At 47.0% G+C, this 21,625-nt stretch overlaps 1 protein-coding gene across 1 annotated transcript; it reads left to right on the top strand.

The window, feature by feature from the left end:
- Window positions 1-5,086: 5,086 nt before the first annotated feature.
- LOC135387415 (alkaline phosphatase-like) lies at window positions 5,087-21,053 on the top strand. The gene is made up of 8 exons (XM_064616621.1): window positions 5,087-5,185; window positions 10,356-10,690; window positions 12,207-12,449; window positions 13,501-13,699; window positions 17,086-17,226; window positions 18,530-18,721; window positions 18,809-18,913; window positions 20,639-21,053. The coding sequence occupies exons 2-8, from the start codon at window positions 10,385-10,387 to the stop codon at window positions 20,848-20,850; spliced, it is 1,398 nt and encodes a 465-aa protein (XP_064472691.1). The 5' UTR covers window positions 5,087-5,185; window positions 10,356-10,384; the 3' UTR covers window positions 20,851-21,053.
- Window positions 21,054-21,625: the final 572 nt, after the last annotated feature.

The following is a 21,625-nucleotide window of genomic DNA, read 5'->3' as shown; positions in this document are numbered from 1 at the left end:
GCGACGTCAAAATGACGTGTCGCTATTGTCGCCAGGACATCGCAGGGCGGGGCATGAGGGCGAAAGAGTGCAGTGAATGTTCATTCGGTTTGGAGCCATTATTTACTTCTTTGCGACAACATTTTTCTGAAAACGTTCACCGTCGGCAACGTATCACAATGTATTTAAAAAAAGTGCGCCTCGTATACCTGTTTATTGCCCCTTTAAAACAGAGTGGGGGGGGGGGGGGGTAATGGCAGGATCGGCTTGTTGTCGGCCACATTGAAGTGGGCGTCGTCACGACTATAGCCAAGGGAAAAAAAGCAAGAAGGTCGGATGGAGGATGAAAGGTGGAGATGCGTAGGGAGCTTGAGTTCGTCGGGGAGAGCAAAGTGTTAGATGGGTCGTTGCGCAAGACATGCCTTCTGCAGAAACAGGGCCAACCATTGCTCAGAATGATACCGTTATCATACGTGATTATTGGAAAGCGCGGGGCGTACGCCTTCTTGTGGCAATAGTCATAACCGCATAAGTGTCACAAAAAGGCGTACGCCTCCCGATTTCAATCAATCAGGTAAGAGAACGATGTAATTTGAGATGACGGATGACTCTGAGCGTGCTATGTCCTGGGGTGCTAGACTCGTCGTTTCTTGAAACACGAAGAAAGTTCAAGAAACGGGAGGGAGCGCAACCGTTGGATGCTTTCCGTGGCCCACGTGAGCGCTCCTGACTGTCACCCTGTATTCACACGAGTCAGTTTTCTGCCGGCAGCAAGTCGGGAAGGAGTGAGAGGATATCCGAGATAAACGAGGTCACTACGCGTCTGAAGACGCCCGCTCGTTCTCTAGCATTCACACGAGTCATTTTCCCGGCGGCTGTCAGTTTTCCGATCCCTTCTGTATTCGCGCTTGCATATCGTCTGTGTCTAGCGTAGGATGGATCAATGAAAGAAAAAACTTATTGCGCTTGGGCTCCTTGTGGATGATTCAGAGTGCATTCACATGAGAAACGGGACAAGATATGGGCCAAAGAATAGGTTCCGAAGAAGCGCTATGGAATGTAAAAAAGCATTAACCCAAATCTCCGTGTGCACGACCCAAACGCCTGTCGGAGTATTTTGATAATAGGCGTTGTCACATTCGGTTTTATTTTCCACTAATGACGCGTGCTAAGCATCAATATAGGCGCGACAGCGTGCCGACAAGTGATGGACTGGCGGTGAAGCTGTGATGTCGAGCTACAGGTAGTTAATAATTAAATTAAATTAAATCAAATCAATTTTTATTTTCCTTTCGGTAGGACGAGTAGCTTCCAATTATTATGTTTATATACGTGTATTGGAATGGTGCAAGCGAACGATTATGTGTAGTCAACGTCTGTCCAGCGAAAAAATATCCGCGTTTATAAAATGCATGCTTTCTATTCCGTGTCTGTTTCGTCTCACGTAGAGAAAAAGCTTCCTATGCAATACTACATTGTAGGCACCTATCTATGCATTGCATACTTGTTCCAAAGCTGCTGCGCCGGTGTGTCGTTGCACCACTTTCGTGGTAAAGCCAAGCATCGTTGGCGTTCCAATTCAGAATTGGTCATAGTACAGTGAATGCCGTTGTATGGGACACATACAGAACAATCCTGATGAAATAAAAAGCAAGCGCGATAAGTATCCGTTGCGTCACCTTCTCCTTCTGCCGGCAGCAGACGCCGTCGGTCGTCAGAATCTGTGCCGGGAGGACAAGATATCCGGCTGTCTCCGACTGCCGCTCCGGAGATCAGAAAGTGGTGACGTAGCGAAGAGCGCCGGTCACGTGCCACCAGAGAGCGGTGACGTTCCCTGCCGCCTGAGCGTCAGCCGGCAGAAAACTGACTTGTGTGAATACAGGGTCAATCAAACCTCAGGTCAAGACTACCGAGACGCGCGCACTTTGAAATATTTTCATGACGTCAAAATGACGTTTTGGCTGCCCGGGAGGATGGTGTCTTTGCAGATTTCACCAATGTAAGCAATTCGGGAGATATGAGGAAAGACAGCCGTTGGACAGTTTCTCTGGCCCACGTGACGGCCCGTGTTGTCAATCAAACCAAAGTACAAGGAAAGGGAAAATGCAGCTTTTGGCAGAAGTTCCGTGACGTCAAAATGACGTTGCGCAACATTTTTTTCTACCGAGAAAAGTTCAAGGAAAGATAGTGGCGAACTTCGAAGTTTGTTAGAAAGAGTTGCGGCCGCTTTTATTGCCGTGATTTACTACTGCGCCTCTGAGTCCATACTTATCATGAGTATCGTTTGAAATGCCAAACGATGGTTATTGCCAGTTTTACCGACTGTCGAAGAACGCTGTTCGTTCGCTGTGTGACCATCTGCGCAGAGCCTACACTATCAGAACAGAACTTCACTGCATAGCATGCTGTGCGCCGACTACAGACACGAACGATATGCTTATCGCTTCCGATTTGAAGAGAGAGGGGACACTGGCATCTTTATAGCAATTATCGCATATCCAAATTGCTATACGTTCCCTCGCTCTTTGAATCAGAAGGGGTAATCCTATAATTCGTCTCTATGGTTTATGGATGACGTGCTATGCGGTGAAGTTCTGTTCTGAGATTGTAGGATCCACGCAAAGGTGCGCTTGTCGTCATGGATAATGATATCACTGCGCACAAGATTGTTGTGTTCTTCACGTATGACATTGTACTTCCCTTGGCCGCAGGTTCCGTGGTGTCCTTGTTTTAACGTGGTTTCCTTGCTGCACAAAAATGGGATTTTCCATTGAGACGCGCAGGAGGACAACAGCTTCCCTTCTGATTAACAGATGCATCCTAAATATAAAATGCACACAACAGAGACATGAACACTGCATGTGCAGGGCGTTGGAAAGCGTCGGTGCTCTTCTATGCAGCGGAGCAGCGCCTCGAAATGAGCGCTTGCAAGTGCACGAACCCAGGGTTTTCCGGACACGCGACTTTTCCGTCCCATTTACGATGAAGTGGTTGTGTCGTCGCAGTGCGGCCACTAGTCTGTTTATATGTGCTCAAATTTACACAGGGTCATTCTGAAAAAGAAGCCAGCAGATACATAGAGAAAGGAAATAGGAAACAAATAGTTTTCAACCGGAGCGTTGCTGTGTTCACTGATCCCAAATACACGTATAGCACACATGACGATACAGCGGGTGTGTCATGTAATGTGGCACCAAACAGAGGCTTAAAATTCTACTTCGGTGTGTCACTGGCGCTTGTCATCGACTAACTTTTGGTGTGACTCGCGCGCACTTTTCGATTTTCAGTCGCGAGAAATATTCTGAATAGATATCTGAAATGTGCCAAGTCAGCGCAACTTTTTTAATGTCGTTTGTTTTTTGTCTCTCTTTGTGTTTTTCCTTGTCCGTAACAGAAAGGGCATTTCGTTTTCTCAACCAATTTCAACACAAAACACATTACCCTTCAGCAATAAAAATAGCTGGGGAGAATTTTCTTTGCGCAAAAGCTCGACGGCGTTAATTATTCCGTCACTTAATGTAGAATACTGTGGGAAAGGGGAAAAAATGAAACACTGTCAAGGAGCCCGCGAAGAGGGAATCACACACGTAACATGAAAAACGGTTAGGAGCAACTAATATTTATTCGAACAAGAACTTTCGTGCACGAGACTGCACTTCTTCAGGTTCTTCCCTTCTTCAGGTTCTTCACTTCTTCTGTACCTCAAGAAGTGCAGTCTCTTGCACGAAAGTTCTTGTTCGAATAAATATTAGTTGCTCCTAACCGTTTTTCATGTTACGTGTGTAGAATAATTGTGGAAAGAAAAGATGAGTCTCCCATTCAGTTCCCTCTTCCATGCTTCTGCTGATAGCGGCAGCAAGGTTGAAACGACGCAGTTATCTGGAGCAATTGTGAGGAGGTTACAAGAAAAGCCGTGTCACCGGATAGCTTCGTCTTTTCGACCTTTAAGGCTTTTTTTGTTTTGTTTGTTTGCATAACTTGACGGAGGACTGCACGGCCGGCAATGTCCGTGAATCATACAACAGTTTTCCGTTTCCTTTTTACCATTACGAGTAGCGCGGGTGTTTTGTGATGCCATAGGATCAGGCCTCGAGCCATGCTGTTTCTGTATGTATTCAGTTTGGAAGAAATGTTTATTCGATTCAAAATTGAACATATAGTTCAGCATTCGATTTGGAACACAGTTATGCGCCTCGAGATCTGAAATATTTTAATGTTCGCGCAGCCCAAATATATTTGACAATCTACGGTTTGACCTTAAGTCCTTCAAGGATGTATTGCTCTGCATTTTATTCTTCACCGGAGCGGACAGAAGCGGTGCGCTTTCTCATTCTTCATTCTATCACGCTCGAGCCAGTGGGCGGGTAGCGCACACACTGATTTTGATCGGCACCGACGTAGACCCAACTTCAGTTGCGGGAAAGGGAAACATTTTACTTTAACTTCGGAAGTTCAAAACTCCTCCCCGCGCGACATCATCTTTTGAACTTAGTTCTGCTTTGACGAGTCTAGCACCCCTGAAGTTCATTTTTGAGGGTATATGTCCAACCTATAATTTCCGTTTCGAACGAAGACGGCCGTCGATCTACTGCAACATCCTTTACTACATCCTGCGATAATCGTGACATTGCTCGCCCGAGCGTGGTACCGCCGCCGTTTTGTGTTACTTGAGGATTAGCGGCCAATACGGTAGTGATGTTGTTATCAGCGAGCTGTTTTCCTGCCTGATAGGTCGGCGACTCGGCGTACAGCTCAGGGAAGGGGCGGGGAAGACGGAGGTGAGGGCTGACATTTTGTAAGAGAAAGAAAAGAATAGGTCAGAGTTCGAAAACATGCTGACTTCACCGTAAAATCTGCTGACAATTGCCCCGGAGCATCTCGGAGAAACACAAGGAAATCACACTGGGCTCCGCGACGCTGTTGCTAATGTCAGGGTCAGCCAGTGTCAGCTTCATCAGCGAAAGGTCAGTATACGTATAACAATGGTTTCCATAGTTTCGCAGTTTCCTGAGTGCTGCGTGTCATGACGACAGCGTAATAAATGGTAGTGAGACGAATCGAGAAAGTGTGAAGCAGCGTATAAACAGGAGGATGTGGAATCGCGGAGGGTGTTGCGTTCTACACTGTTTGTTGTTTGCGTTTGTGGTTTTGGGGAAGTGCGACAGCGTCAACTTTGTTTACCCAAATAAGAATCGAAACAATGAAGGTAAGTTTCTCAAGACCTATTTACGTCCTCCTAACAGTACGTACAATGTGTTTGCTGATGTTGAGGAGGTTAGATTGCTTGTCGTGCACGCAGTGGCGTAGCCACGGGGGGGCTAGGGGGGGCTCGAGCCCCCCCTACCTGCCACGGACCGACCCACGGAAATCGTGCAAATCCGAGGAGAATATAATATATATGAGGGGGGGGGGGGCAGTGTGACGATCGCGAAAGTTCTTACAGTTTATGGCGTCTATCTAAGCAGCACTCTTGAATAGTTTGCAAACTATTAGCTTTTCAAAAAACTTCCAATCTCGTGACACCACCTCCTTGGTCATGACCAGGGTTTGTTACAGAAAATATTATTGTGTCCGGTAACTGAAAAACCCTGCTTTTCGTTCCCGTTTCTGTTTTCGTTTTCGGTAGCGGTTTCCGTTTCTTTTTAAGAATGTCGTTTCCGTTTCCGAGGTAATTTCGGTACTGGTTTCTGTTCCTCATCCGGAACTCGTACTGTCTGTTTTTTGCTTTTTCATGTCAGATATTCTGGTTACATAATGGATGCAAAAGGACAGCCACACCAAACACAAACACTTTAATGCAAAGTTCGTAACGAATCTTATACACCGCAAGTAGATGCCTCTCTAGGTTACGGAAATACATGCCTTTTAAGTTTCAAAAGTATCCGCTCGTGCGCAAAAATAACACGTCATCCAAAACTTTCGCGTCCATGAATGAATGAATGATGACTGGAAGAATAGTGCAGATATATATAATTTTCATATTAACGCGAAAACACTGAGGGAAACGCCCTGCGAATTTGGTTTTCGTTAACGTTACCACTTTTGAATTTCATTTCCGTTTCGGTTTCTGGTAGTGAAAACTAAAACAATTTTGTTTCCGTTTCCATTTTCGTTTCCTGTTGAATTTCGGTAATTACCGTTTCTCGTTTCCAGTAGCCAACCCTGGTCATGACAGCCTATACATGTAATCGTATTGTGCACGTCCAAATCAATTATTTTCGTTCCATTTTTTAACTTTTTTTTTGCATCCGCATTTTGCAGTGTGCACAAGTATGTCACCCTGGATCAGCGGGGGGAGGGGGGGCAGTTTTCGTATCGAGCCCCCTCTACCTTGGAGGTCTGGCTACGCCACTGCGTGCACGACAAGCAATCTGGCCTCTTCAATTCAGCAGTGAACGCAGCATCAGCATTAGTGAACGCTCATTGAGTTCTGCTGTGTTGCCCGTGCTACTGATTACTGAACAAATAAAGAAACAAAGGGAATGAACTTTGTGTGAACAGGTGCATGTGCGAACGTTTTCGCAGATGCTTGGTTAATGACGTGTTACTGCCGAGTAGTCTGCCTAAGGGTAATGAAGCATGCTTCTCAGGGGCATTCTGCGTCCTGGGCCGACTTCACAGGGAACTGTTCCGACATTAGCCTTTCGGTGTCTGAGGAAAACCAACTAGATGACATGGGCCAGTCTCTGTCTACCCGAACTTTCGACCCCGGGCCAGGGGCCGTGCCCCGCCTCTACCCATCACCAGCTTTATTATAATTCCCTCTTCTCCACCCCCCCCCACCCCCCGGAACAGAAAATTAACAGAGACGAAAACGTTTCCACCACTCGCTGGGTCCAAATGCTCAGCGAAGAAGGCAGACGTACTGTGCACCTTTAAAAACACGCTGCTGTTCAAAGCAACGGAGCCCTCATAATCCAGTGCGGTGGATGGTGGTGATATTTCCCAACCTGGAGAAAAGCTGATCAGCACTGCGTTTACAGAATGCTGCGAAGGCAGCTTCAGCGCCGGTGGCTATACACTTCGAGTACACGTTACGGCAATTTGTTTCTGCACAGGGGAGAAGGTAAAGTTTCGAGAAACCAGGCGACAAAATGTCCACTCAACCTTTCACCCACCCACATATACGGAGGTGGGGGCTAATGGCAGGGTCGGCTTGCCGTTGTTGGCCACAGAGGCTATAGTCGTGACCCACCCCCATACACCTTTCAAGTTAACATTGCAATGTTCACTCCATGGAATGTGCGGTAAATACCTCGAATTCAGTGCGTGAATGCTTTACGAACACACGCAGATGATCCCACACTGAAGTCAACACCGTCACAGCAAAGAGAAGTAGCGAGCAGAGGTTGTGATGTCCCGATAAGCTCAAATGTTACTGTCGTCTGCTGTCGCCATGTCGAGGATGGTACACGCGCCCGTTCCACAACCAACTCCAGGATTGCCTACGCTCTTGGGCACGTGGTACAACTTTGTCACGTGATCAACTCCTACTCGAGAGCAGACTTGTGCCCGTTACTCGAAAAAAGTAATTGATTACCGTTACCGTTACTTATACGCAAAAAGTAATTGATTACCGTTACCAATTACTCGACTCCAAATGTAATTGAGTAACGAGTAAAATGTAACGCGTTACTCCGGTCGTTACTCAGCATTCACACAAATTATACCTGTCTCTGCGTGCCCCAGAAAAAAAGAAAAAAAGAAAGGAAAGAACTACTGTATTTATCGCCCGGGAAGACGTTGACCCGATTGTGGAAGAACATTGCCTGGAACCTCCCCATGACTCACTAAACCTCTAAACCTTCATGTACCACCAACACTATACTGGTGTAGGAAGAGATTAGGGAGAGAGACCCTGAAATTCCAGAACGTTAGTACAATGACCTGTACTTGCTATAGTAGAACGATCCAACAAAGGCTGACGGTACGAGGGGCTTGACTTGGGGCAGAACATCTGAAAAATAAGTTAATCTCTGCCGGAAAAGTAATCAATTACTGAGTAATCGATTACTCCAAAAAGTAATTAATTACACGAAAAATTACTTTCATAGTAAAGTAACTGATTACTCGAAAAATTACTCAAAAAGGTAACTGATTACAAGTAACGCAATTACTAGTAACGCGTTACGCACAAGTCTGCTCGAGAGTTTGTTTTGGAATTCAGCCGAACGCGGATCCCCGCGAGACGGCGCTGCGCTCTCAATATGGCGGCGTCCACGAGAAAACAGCTCGTAAGCACAGGGGTGGCATCCAATGTATTGCTCCGTAGACGAAAGCGTGCTGGGCGAACGCAATGCATCCTGGACAGGTCCTGGTCGCACGTCACAGCAAACGTCAAGGCACACGTGACCTTAAAGATGGCGGCGCCTGCGATCGGCGGCCAAACCGTTTGTAAACAATGCGGTTGTTGTTTCTGGACGACGTTTTGGATGTTTTTCGATCACGGTAATTATTTTTGTCCGATAATCTCGCAATAAAACGCGCAGTTTTACACATAAAGCCTGGCATTGTTGACAACTTCCAAAGATGTGATGACGACCGTGCGTTAAGACTTACCGAGCCGATGCAATGTACTTAAACTAAGGTGAAATGGGCTACCATGTTGCGGAAGAAGAACCGCATAGTTTACGCTGGCAAAATACGGTCATCTCTTGGTGTTATGACGGCGAAAATATGTCGGTAAGCGGCAAAACGACATGTAAACAAAGTCACATGACCTCAAAATGACGTTTTCTATGACGTGCGACCAGGACAAGATGGCAGTTTTGCCAAAAGCACCCGCTTGAGGGTAGTTACAACAATGGCGTGTTTGTGTCACCCCTGTGCTCGTAAGGGAGCATTGTAAACTGACATGGGTGCACAGAAGAAAGGACGTGCGTCTCGGCCTTGAAATGTTGCACCTCAACCCTGAAACGCGGTGATGGTAGTGGAAATATTGAACACAGAACCCCCTTACTTGGGAGAGGGACCAATGAGGTCGCATGATGGAACAAAGCGACTGGCAAAGGAGAGGTGCGTGTTTCTTTTCCCGCCACTGTGTGGCTTTTTCGACGACTCCCACATTTCAATTCGCCAATGAGATCGCTTCACTGCAATAGGGCAGAGAGGCTGACTATGGCTAAGCAGCTTCATCAACATCACCATTATAAGGCGAGAAGGGGAACCTGGGGAGCTGCGCTGACAGCTGACGAACTTGCATTACATATTGGCGGACCAGGCTCTGCCCACAGTCCGTTGACGGCGTCCTCTTCCTCCGCAATAATCTTTAGCAGCGAATAAATGCAATGCGTGGATATGTCTATGCCACAAACGGAAACGGAAACTATGCCAGAACGGAACGGTACTCAGACGACTTATTCATTAGGGAACACTGGTTAAGTGTGCAAAGTAGTTATCCCAAACCCTTCGCGGTAAAAAAAAAAAAAAAAGAAAAATGAATTTTTAGTTTCACTGATATTCCGATTTGCGACACGCAAACCCTTTGTGTGATCACCTGATAGTCTCGGCGACGAAGGCGCCTTTGCCAGTATGCCACAGTCTTTCATCTTTGCAAGTATGCCACAGCACTTGACACAGCGGGTGGTGCAATCTGCTGTACGTTGGCCGAGCTAGTTTGTCAACTGTCCAAAAAAGGCTTGCCTGGGTTAGCTCTTGATGCTATGCCGTGTTTTCGGTCTTTGTTGTACCTCCTATTCTTGAGGGACGAACGTCGTTGTCCTCAACAAACTCAGTGATCGCCGAGTGAGTGTGCATCAGTGCGACTGCGTGGTGACGCCGTCGTCGACAGCATGGTTAAAGACGGTAGTGGTAGTGGTGGGTGGTGGAATTACTTGCCGTAGTCGGCCACGCTCAGTCGGGCAACGTCACGGCTATCGCGCGAAGGGGGCGGCCAGTTGCAGGAGTTGAATTGGATCTGTCATCGCTGCTGGTTTGGGCATAACTAGACTATTCACTAGGTTAGTAACACGCATGGACGTAACGGGTTGCGCGCACGTAACTGTGAATGTCCCATAGCACTGCATGGGCGATAAATGTGAAAAAAAAAAGGGAGAAAAACTGTAAATATCCCATGAAGGTGTGTCTATTCCTAGCCTATTGCGAGAACCTGCTGACGACCGTTGCGCGAAAACTGCATTCATTGCCAGGGCCGGCGATAGAAATTACGAAAACCCCGAGGATGATTCTGGATGAGTCCTGCAATGGCCCCCCTCCTCACGCCCCCAGGTGCCAGCAACCGTCGGGCCTTGGTTTGGGGGGCCCTGAGGAGGCCCTGCCTCGGGGCTCCATTTCCTGCTTCCCCCGTCTCACACTTGCCCTGTTCATTGCTGCTACACCCTGTGAGCTAGAACTAAACGGATATCTGTTTCGTGCAGCCAAGGCATCCTACTGGAGACAGCTTGCGATGGATGAAATTCGTAGACGATCTGAGTACCAGCCAAATACAAGAAGGGCTCGCAACATAATCTTCTTCTTGGGCGACGGCATGGGTATATCGACAGTGACTGCGGGACGGATCTACAGGGGCCAGCGGCGCGATGGGTCGAGTGGAGAGGAAGGCTGCCTCTCCTGGGATCGTTTTCCTCACGTTTCTCTGCACAAGACTTACGGACTCGATGCACAGACGTCGGACTCTGCGAACACAGCTACGGCATACCTGTGCGGCGTCAAGGCAAACGTTAAAACGATTGGGGTTGATTCAAGAATCAAGGTGAGCAGTACGTACAGCTCCGGTCAACCTTAACAATAACAATACTGCAAAAAATTCTGTCACATTTTCCAGCGTGATAACCGCCGCCCTTGGGGCACTGGGCGAATATTAAGTGAACAAAATCTATCCGTTAAACTAACGGAATAATTTTCTTCAATTAAGATTTCATCATGGCCTCAAGGGTCGCGGTAATCGCGCTCGGGAACGAGACCACGTTCTTTTCCAGTGTTATTATTAAGGTTGACCGGAGCTGTACTTTCCTCATAACATCGGCGCTCTCCCATTATGCGCGGCCCTCAAGAGCAAATTTTGCCTTGTGTTCAACTAACTGAAGAGAATGTCTGGTAGAAACTGTCGCGATGGTTTCCTCTTGTTATCATCAGCTTTTTCTGTGATCTGACCTGTCCAGTGTTTACATTCTCGTATGCGCACGGTAACGCTACATGTATTTGCTACAACAGAGAATTTTGAGGTAATGTTAAAGGGGCAATAAATAGGTATATGAGGCGCAATTTTTTTAATGCTTTGTGATACGTTGTCGACGGTGAACGTTTTCAAGAAACTGTTGTCGGAAAAAAGTAAATAATGGCTCCAAACTGACTACATATTCACTGCACTCTTTCGCCCTCATGCCCCGCCTTGCGGTGTCCTGGCGACAATAGCGACACGTCATTTTCACGTCGCGCATCATCAGCTATTTAGAATTCTGGACGCTTATACATTAATTTTGTTTTAATACAGAGAAGTGAGGTTAGTTCTAGACATATTCCCCACTTGTCAAATCCAAGATAGCCAGCTCAAAACCCAATCAGAAACCTTCAATATTCTACTTCACGTGCGCACTATGTTTTCAATGCTGTATTGCTGCGCGACGTCAACGTGATGCTTCGGCAACCGGTTCCCTCGCGAGCTTGAGCTTGTCCCAGTGAGGTCGGTCATTGGCTAGGAAAGCGAAATCTCCCCAATCTCCAGCGCCTAGAATGTGGTGTTGCTATATGTTGGAACATGGTGACGTGACCCGGTTCCAAGGATAAGGAGTGACTCACGCGGATTATGCTCTGTGAATGGCTACCAGCCTTTGCACGACGCCCCCGCTTCGCGATGTAGTCCCACTCTCTCTCATCCCCACTTGGCCGCGCCGCACTACATTCGCACGCGCGGAGCGATTCTTGAGTGGGGGCGGGGTCAAGTGTATGACTTAAGTTGTCACTGACTATGCGTTCTTTCATTGAACATGGATGGATTTCATTGTAATAATTGGAGAATGTTCCGCGCCCAGTTTTGTGCCCCTTTAAGAATATGTATTCGTGTGTGTGGGTCTCATCTCATTATTTAATATCATATCTTGTACCGCAGCGCCGTATCGTAGATCGGTGCGCTTCGTAATTCCAACAGGGCCTTAAATTATTCTTTCCAAGTGCATTTCTCACTGTTTTTTTTTTTCTTTTGCGAATCGGTGCCTTGGATCACTTACGATTCTCAGTGCCGCCATTACACGACTTGCCATTTGAAACAGGCAGGTGAATGCCACACTGACAAGACAACCCACGTGTCAAGTATCATGACCTGGGCGCAGACGGAAGGCTTGTGGACCGGTCTCGTGACCACAACGTCAGTTACACATGCGAGTCCAGCTGGCACCTATGCACATGTCGGACACAGGGGGTGGGAGGGCTATGTGCCGAACCACTGCATGGTCAATGACACAAAAGATAGCGCCCGCCAACTTGTAGAAGAAAGTCCAGGTAACGAGTTCAGGGTAAGCAGGCCAGATTTTTAAATACATATTTTGTATGAGCGCAATTCGCATATGGAGCTTTATTATACATTCTGAGACAGGGTCAGTGCCCTCATCATGACCAACGGTATTATAATCTTCGGGCGGCGAGGATTAGAGCCCTTAAAAGGGAGACTCCGCGCACCAAAAACGTCTTGAGGTAAATGTGCGACATCAATCCGTACCGTATGATATTTCAGTGAATACAATTTCTTATCCCCAAGTGGCACAGATAATTAGAAAAGGAATATTTTCCTTGGAGTGATTAAGCGCCCCTCCACGGGAAAGCAGTCCAGCAACACTGGGCTTCACCTCACCGGTATTCCTCCTGTACGGCCTTCTGTCGGTGCCGCTTTTACCGCCGGCGAATATTGTATTTCGAAATCGAAGAAACAGATGATTGGTCATCCGTGCGGCACGAAGAAGTTATAAAGCGCGTGCCCTAAAAACGGTCGGTGGCCCTCGCGAGACTGCCGGTGACGTCACGCATGGTACAGGGAGTAGGAGAAGTAACCTTCATAAGTTTCGGTTTCGTTTTGAGCTTCAGAGCTCTTTGGCAACTAACGAACGGGTCCCCGACTGCCAAACCAACTTTATTTCTCATTTCGGAAGAGTGTACCAAACTTATTTACAACGCCATTATGAGAGTTTCGAATCGGCCCGGGGTCTCCCTTTAAAGGAGCAATGAGGTGACGTTTAACATGACTCGAAACGCTGTCTCATTCGTCAAGTTGTTCACCAGGAGTCACCATGCAAAATATTTCCGTTCTGTGGTGCATTATAACCACGCAATCAAATTTACTCGAGAAGAGAGAAGAAACGGCCGGAGAAAGCAACCGCGGACGGACGATCCTCGCCTGACGTAGGGAAGTCGATCTCCGTGCCCTTTTATTTGCTTCTTTGATGTTTGTATGATGGTAGGCACAGGTTGGGCCCCGTCCTCGCAGTTGACGTTCACTCTGCATGGGAAGAGAATAATCTGCCCGGTTGCATAAGACTGCCAACAGTGTTAATATGTACGCTTCCCCCATAGGTAATCTTAGGCGGGGGTCGTATGAATTTTATAAACAATACACAAAACGATGAAGAAGGACTGAAGGGAAATCGTAGAGACGGAAGGAACTTGATTGAACAATGGATGAAATCAAAAGAAGGAAAGAGCAACGCCCGTTACATTTGGAGCAAGGAACAATTACTGAGCGTTGATCCATCGACCACTGATTATCTACTTGGTAAGAAGTTCCTGCGCAACTTTTTGTTACATTCTTCTTTATTTCAAATTGAACTTTAAAAAAAATTGGAGACATCTCACATCTTGTCCGTTATCTTTCCACAGCGACCGCGTCTGGGGCCAACATTCGAATATCAATTTGGTACTCAGAAGCGCCTACAACTTTTTAATGTGATGGCATTTAGTATATAATCAATGTCATTTCCGCCGTTGCGCAAAACCTCATAGTTATATAAATGCACATTTGCAACAACAACAAATACATTTTGACGATGACGTGGAATGTTTCACCGCTGGAGTGCAGTATACCCTACTCCATTAAAGGCATTAGATGAATCACGATGAAAGAAGGAAGTCACTGAAAAGGTCAGCTGCAGGAGTCGAACCCACATCTTCTGGATTACAGGTCCAGAGCTCTACCAACTGAGCTGAGCTAACACGCCTGCCCAACCTCTTCCAAGGGTATACGTCCATCTGAAGGAACAAACCACATGTCCACGTGCCCACAAACCACATGTTGCTTCTGCGATCTAGCGTAACTCGCCATGTCATCCTAGCGTGTCTCGCAAGTTGCGGACATAGCATTTCTGATTTTGACCAATTACACTCCATGTGATCGTACCAGGCCTCGTTAGCGTAGTTTGGCACGCGAGTGTCGTCTCATTTTTTCTCGTACATTGCTTGTTCTTGTTGAACATCAAGCATCATCTTCTGGAGAAACTTCGTGTTTACTAGCTCTCAACTTGCGTGCCTGCTTTGGGCACTACGCAACGCCGAAAAGCGCACGGTGATAGCTGAAGCGAGGAAGTTTCCAACTGACGCCTTTCACCGTGTAGGAACTGTCTGCCACTATCTCCGCTCGATCGTTCTCCAGCGGCTTCATCCCCTTGTACGAAAGATTATTTAGCGGGAACGCAGGAAAGTCCTCTAGTGTACCTGCGGCGGTGTACCGTGATGCGGCGACCGGTGAACCAACCTGAGAGACAGCGGGTGGGTTCACAGTGCCCTCACTAGACGTATAGGCGACTAGGACCTCTTAGTTAATCGCACAGCGGCTGGTACGAGAGACAGCGGTAATAAGGTTTTATGCAAAGACTTTACTATTCAAATGGGCTGCAACGAGAGCTTGATTTGTAGGCACCTGAACGTGGATCCCACAGAAGCAGGAGAAGCATAGAGCGATGACGGCAGCACCGAAGAATACAGTAGCAGGAATTCGAAATGCAACCTAGCGTCAAGACCCATAGAGGAGGACCAGAAGCTGCAACTAAGCGACATGAGCCAGCAGTGGAATACAAGCCGGGAACAAGCGCTGGGACAAGCCGATACACAGCACAAAGCCGTCCTTTACTCCGATGAATACAATTCCCGTGCACTTCCTTCAGTGCGCGCTCTCTTTTTTCGCCTGTGCACGTTGATGAGTTGATAAGAAAAATAAAAAAAAATATAGACAGAGCTTAGCATTCGGCACTCGACCGATTCCGTAAATCAAAGGGGGAAAAAAGCAGTAAGAAATGTAACGTAGAGCAGTAACACACGCACGCACGATATTCTTGATGCTTCCCCTTCTTTTCGCCCCGCTATGACCACCAAAAATATACAAACGTTCCTTCGTTAACATCAGTCTCTGCTGTTGCCCCATCCACGGTTCCAAGGCCATCCATTTCAGCCTATATTTCTGGCCTCACCGTTAAGAAACATGAAAGCCGAGGTCTCGTTCTCAGATAAACCACGGTGACACAATATACCGATCGATTATCGCACCGTACCTCGTCAAACTCTGCGGAGCTATGTGCCGTATTTGTATTATTTAAGACTGTGCTGCAATACCAACCTCAATCCGGGATGGTATACATCCACTTCAAAGCAGCACTGCATTGCATATCGAAGGATCCAAGATACTCAGGGAGCATGGATATCCAAAGCCTATGTCACCTGTGGTTGTGGGGATCCTGAAGGTATACACGAGGCACTAGAACAGAGGGGACATCAGTTTGCTTCAAAAATGTAACCTTTTCGACACCCCCCGTAGTCTCCGTGTTTCACGGCTACTGTCCTATGGAAAGAGTACATTGTGCAGTGCAATTAGGGTTATTGACAGTGTATTTAGTCCACGTTCCTTTGAACTCTCATTTACTGTACTCATTCATTAGGTTGACCCTGCTTGTTCTTTTTGTATTTTTATGCCTCTTGGCCATCTTGAGATTGTTTTTTCTACTTTATTTTCTACTCACGAGTTCTGGAGTAGCCTGACCATTTGTCGGGTTTCACATCTCCATATTTTTATATCTCGACCGATCAATCAATAGGTTTGCTTTGTCGTGTATCCCTGGCCAAATCGGAGTACAAGACGAAGAAGAAGGTTCGACGGCTGCAGTGGCCCATCACTTCTATATAGTAGCTCCAACGATACTCTCAAAAGCCTATAGTCTGATTCAGCTGTGCTAAGAGCCCTGGCCGCTGAATATTGGCGTCATGATGACATCATACAGTGGTCATTCCTTCACGCAGCGAACCCTATACTATTTTCAACATCCAAAGCAGACTTCCTCGTCGGCTGCGGCTGAACGTCGCCTTGACTCCCTTGTTTCTGCACAAGTTAGGCCTCAGCAACCCAATGCCGTGCACATCCTCATGACCTGCCGTGCTATGGAGCTGAAGTGCCGCTCCATACACCAGATCAGCTGATGAGCATGCGAGATCAGGCTTGACTGCAGCTCGAAAACCCAAAGGGACGAGAGGCAAGTGGTCAGACCAGTGAGTGCGGCTTTCATGTGACATGAGCGCCTACATGAGGTGGCGCTGAAATCGCTCCACAGTATCATTGCAAGCAGCGTGATAGACTCTCAGATGCAGACGGGTGGAACCCAAGAGCTTAGTAAAGGTCGTGTACAGTTGACTTTCAAATTGCGGGACTTCCTGGCCAACGCGTTCGGGTCACCAGTTATAGCGGGCCGTTCAGCGCGGAGTGGACAAGACTGGACAACTACACGGTGTGAAGGTTTGCAGCAGACTGGTTTAATGCGTCCTGTGCTATTCGCCGCGTGTCAGGATAATCCTCCACCCACCACCATTGTCGTTGCCAATGCGGTGCACTACAGACGAACTTTAAGCATTCGCTTTCCTACCTTCGTGTGCGTGTCATGTTAACTCATCCAATCATACTTCCAAATGCACTGCAGTAGGGTCACGCAACCTAAGCGAGGAAACACCCCATCCTTCATAATTTAATCGTTATTGGTGTTCGATCCCTGGAGGCTCACACTTTTACTGAACCATACTATTTGCTCCTCTTAAATATTTCTACTGTAGCGTATTGCATGCACGTGTGCTACAGTAGGCTGAGCGCTATACTACAACGTTGACGTTCGCTGATATGCCCTGTAGGTCTACTGGGCTCAACTCGCCTACCTTTCGTGATGGAACAAGATAAGAACTGCAGTAGCTACCCTACTCTACAAGAAATGACAGAGGTAGCAATAAAAATACTACAGCGAGGACCAAAAGGATTTGTCCTATTTGTCGAAGGTATGATGCTCTGCAATTGTCTCCTCCTAGCACTAGACCGGCAGGAAATCAGCTTATAAACCCCCCCACCGTGGAAGCAGAAACAAAAGCGAGGTAATATACCGTAACCAAGTACGTTAGTGTTCTCGCAAAATATCCGCACAAAATATGCTGCCATGGGCTACAAGACATGTGACAAATAACAAGTTTTAGTACACCGTTGGTAACGTCACCGTTACTGTGTATTCACACAAGCGACATTCCCCGCAGAAGCGGAAGACGCGGAAAACGTCATAGCTTTCTGAGCGCGAGCGCTCAACGTCCAGTGTTCACACTGCTAACCGTGAGTAATATCCTGTGACACAGCCACAAGAAATTCCGTAGCAGACGACAGGGAAAGACGCTGACGATGTTGTCTGCTAAGTGCGCAGTACGCCACTCCCACTGTTCCGCAACGTGTGAATCCTCAACATAACACGGGCGGAACTTCGTCTCTGTGAGCAGTGTTTTCGCAGTTTTTCTTCCACTGGAAACTTCCGTAAGGATGTCGCTCGTGTGAATGCACAGTTAAGCTACCGTACCTACCGGAATATGACAGCCTGCATGACTCAGAATCTTCAGTAATTCTTCTTCTTGAATGGAGACGCATTGGCCTATATACCAGGCTCCCAGTAGCGGTATGCTAAAACTCTCTATTATCTCGATGTTTCTCTCCTTTCACTACTGACCGGGTATCCGCACGAGCGACTTTATCTGGCGAGAGCGAGGAGGAAAGCACGCGGCAGCGAGATATCGCGGAAGAAATGCCGAGCGCAGCGCATCCGAACGCGTCTGAAGTGACGGACGGAGAAGTTACTCAAACACGCGACGGAGGACGGCGCTGAACGCTGAACCAGTTGAACGCAGCGCAGCCAGCAGACACAGTTTCTCGTCGGAGAAATTCTGTGGAGCGCGCACAGAATCTCTCAGCGGGAGACGAGTGGACGAGAAGACGTGACGTTGCTCACGTGCACCCAAGAAACTATGACGCCGCTCCTGTCGCCCTTGCGCCTCCGCCGACATCTCGCCCGGAAAAGTCGCTCGTACGGATACCCGGTCTACCAATTATAATGAAGGACAGCTAAATCGGGGTGATACCATGGAATTAAGCTTCGTTTAATTTTTCTCTTTTGAGAAAAATTGATAGCCTTTATACAATGACGAACGAACGAAGGCTGGAGCAATTGAAACAACTCGATACGGGACCGATATGGGAGTACGGGAACGTGGCGTGTAGCGCATCCTAAGACTAAACGCTTTATTTACTGTCGTTATTACTCTTTAGGTGGTCTTATTGATTATGCTCATCACGCCAATCGCGCTGCCTTTGCTTTGGAAGAAACCGTTGGAATGGACGACGCAGTGATATCAGCAATGAAGCTTGTCGACACAAAGGAGGCGCTGATTTTAGTTTCTGCTGATCATTCCCATGCCTTCACGATAGGAGGAAAACCGGAAAGAGGAAAGGACATTCTTGGTGAGTGAACATAGCAGGACATTAGCGAGTACGAGGATCAGCGAGGACAGTATCCTTACGGTGCGTCCCATGTACTGATCTACGCAGGGATAGGAGGCTACTCGACAGATGGCTATCCAATTACTACACTTTCCTACGCCAACGGCCCGGGTTATAATGAAACAAAAGTAAACTACACAGACGCTGAAACAAGTGAGTATCGAAGAGTCCTAATGCATTGCTTTCATTAACGTTTCCCATCCTTTTAGATCATTTCCAGTTTATATAGGGGTGTTCAACGAGCAGTTTATTTTATGTCAATCATTTTGTTAACAAAACATAACCAAAGCTCCAGCATGCCTACGTGATTCAGATTCACAGTACACTACTGTCAATCAAGCAGGAAATGAACAGTGGAAGTACACCTTGTAGGCTGTACACGGATTGCACTTCTCTGGGAGGAACTGCTTCTCGGTTATCGCCACCATTGAGATTCTCAACTGACCTTTTATTTTGAATTTAATGTCATTCCACGGGCTCAAGATAATGGCTGCAATTACAACGGGACTTATCTGCTCACTGCATGCATGTCTTCTCCTGGCTCTTCGAACGACTGCCATGCTTCAGACTTTCAATGTTCTTAGGCGCTGAGGTTTGCTTGCTGCTTGTCTTTGTCTGTGTGCATGTTGAGGTGAGTTGAGTTGAGTTGCATGTGCCAGCCTCAACATGGCTGCGTTTCAGCATGTTCATCAGACGCCGCTCTCTGTGCTGTGTGTGTGTGTGTGTGCGTGCGCGTGTGCGCGCGCGTTTGAGGTAAGCTGTAAGAGATTATGTGAGAAATGTGTACATTGTTCCTCCTGTCTGATTGAGGTCCTTGGCAGGTTCGTCGCGATGGTCGTCGTAATCGCAGTGTAATCGATAGCGCAATTGACTGCCTGCCAATCAAGAAAGATCTGTCCCATTCTCACCGCCGCTAACTGGCTTTGCAGACCACTACCACATTTCGGAAAACCAATCATAGGTCCACGTTTAGTTGTCTCCAAATTATGGTTGTGCACTGAAATTCAGATCAAAGATCATGAAGTTTGGAAACATCCGGAGGTTCTTAGAGGAGTATCACTGCATTCTGAAATTGATCCTTTGTGACTGAGGATTCGAGAATATTACTCAGTATAAGTTGTGTTATAAATATGGAGCAAGCGTTGCATTAGGATTTTTGCCTGGCCTGTATATACTTCGGTGAGTGGGAAATGAGACAGTGGTTGGATGTAGTGCAGATAGGACATGGAGCATGATTCTGAATCGTACATATCTATGTGGTGAATGTGCAAGTGCAGATACATCGATACGTCTACTGAACATGGATTTGAGGTAAATTTTGACCGCCTAAAAATACTCCTACGGTGTGTTAGAGCAACTACGTCAAAGTGAGTAATCTCTATACTCTTTATACGACGAGAGTAACTTTACCAAGAACGAATCACGATCCGTCACCTGGGGGTGCCTGGCGGTTTCTTTGTCGAAGTATGTGGCGGAGGAGGGGAAATGAAACCCATTGCTAAAGCTGATGATTTGGGACCGTTCTCCCCCCCCCACACACACACACACATAAATGGGATGATGATGTGGTGGGTCATATTCTCCGCCGTTATGGTGGTACACTGCCCCATTGCGCTTGTGGAAGGGATGAGAAAGTGATGATGATGGAAAGGTGTCCTATTAGAGTTCGTCCTTTAGTCCAGTGCTGGAGAGGGACTCAGCAACAGCTCCTAGGCCTTGCATCAGATATCAGGGTCCGACCATGGCCAACAATCTCGGAACAACAGGCAATTACGCCCTTAGTTTTACGGATATAGTACTATCAAAAGGCTCGTCTACTTTTCTTATTCGATTCTGTATAGGTCGTACACTTCTAACAGCCTAATGCCATAATTTCAGCGGATCCTAACTTTGTCCAGAAGGCAACGTTCCGAAGGTACCTAGCCACTCACGGGGGAGAAGACATCGCCACGTACGCCATCGGACCCTGGTCCCATCTCTTCTCTGGCGTACAGGATCAAACATATATTCCTTATGCCATCTCCTATGCTGCCTGCTTCGGTCAGTTTGCTGGCAGCAATTGTCACACGTGCAAGACGTCCACCGGTTAATTGACGCTTTGTTTCAATTTTTTTATTCTATTGTAAGGTCATGAGAGATGCTTTTCGTTATTGATACTTTGCTTTTCTACTGCGGATATCACTGCAAACGTACGTGTGTTATCATATCAGGCTAGAATGCGAAAACTATAAAAGACTCCACTGAGTGAAAAAGACGTGTACTTCAAAAGACAACAAGGAGAACGGGAAGAGGACGAAATAAATTTCATTTCATTAAATTTATTGTATTCTACCCAAGATACATCACAACTGGGAATCATAGACATGGAGGAGCCAGATGGAAACACCCGGTTGAAGGCTTCTCCCTGAAAAGTGCGTTAGCCACAATAAGAGCACAAATCATAAAACATGAAAGTAATACAGTCCAGGAAAAAAAAGAATGGTGCAGCGTACATGACAGGAAACACAAGGATCAGGAACTGTTAATTAGCAATACATTTCTTACTTGTTTTCTAAAAGACGAATAAGAACATAAAATTTTTATTTGAGGCAGCAACAGGTTTCAATTACATACACCACGAAGCAAAAACGACAGGCTGCCGTAATTTGTTGGAGTTGGAGTTGGACGAACTAAAAATAATACGGAGAGGTTGAACTTGTCACCTGACAGGTTCTGCTACTCCGAGAAAACAAAACAAAAAGCAAAAAAAGAATAAGAAAAAGATAGATGACTAGGCTAGGCTGTACGGCGCAGTGTTCACGGGCACATGACCGTCAGAGGATCGCGCCATACAGGAACCAGGGCGTCACGTACAGATGAAGTAGT

This window comes from Ornithodoros turicata, chromosome 3 (assembly GCF_037126465.1).
Source record: "Ornithodoros turicata isolate Travis chromosome 3, ASM3712646v1, whole genome shotgun sequence".
Classification (NCBI taxonomy): Eukaryota; Metazoa; Arthropoda; class Arachnida; order Ixodida; family Argasidae; genus Ornithodoros; species Ornithodoros turicata.
Note: the sequence above shows the minus strand (reverse complement) of the source record. Positions and strands in the feature narration are given on the sequence as shown.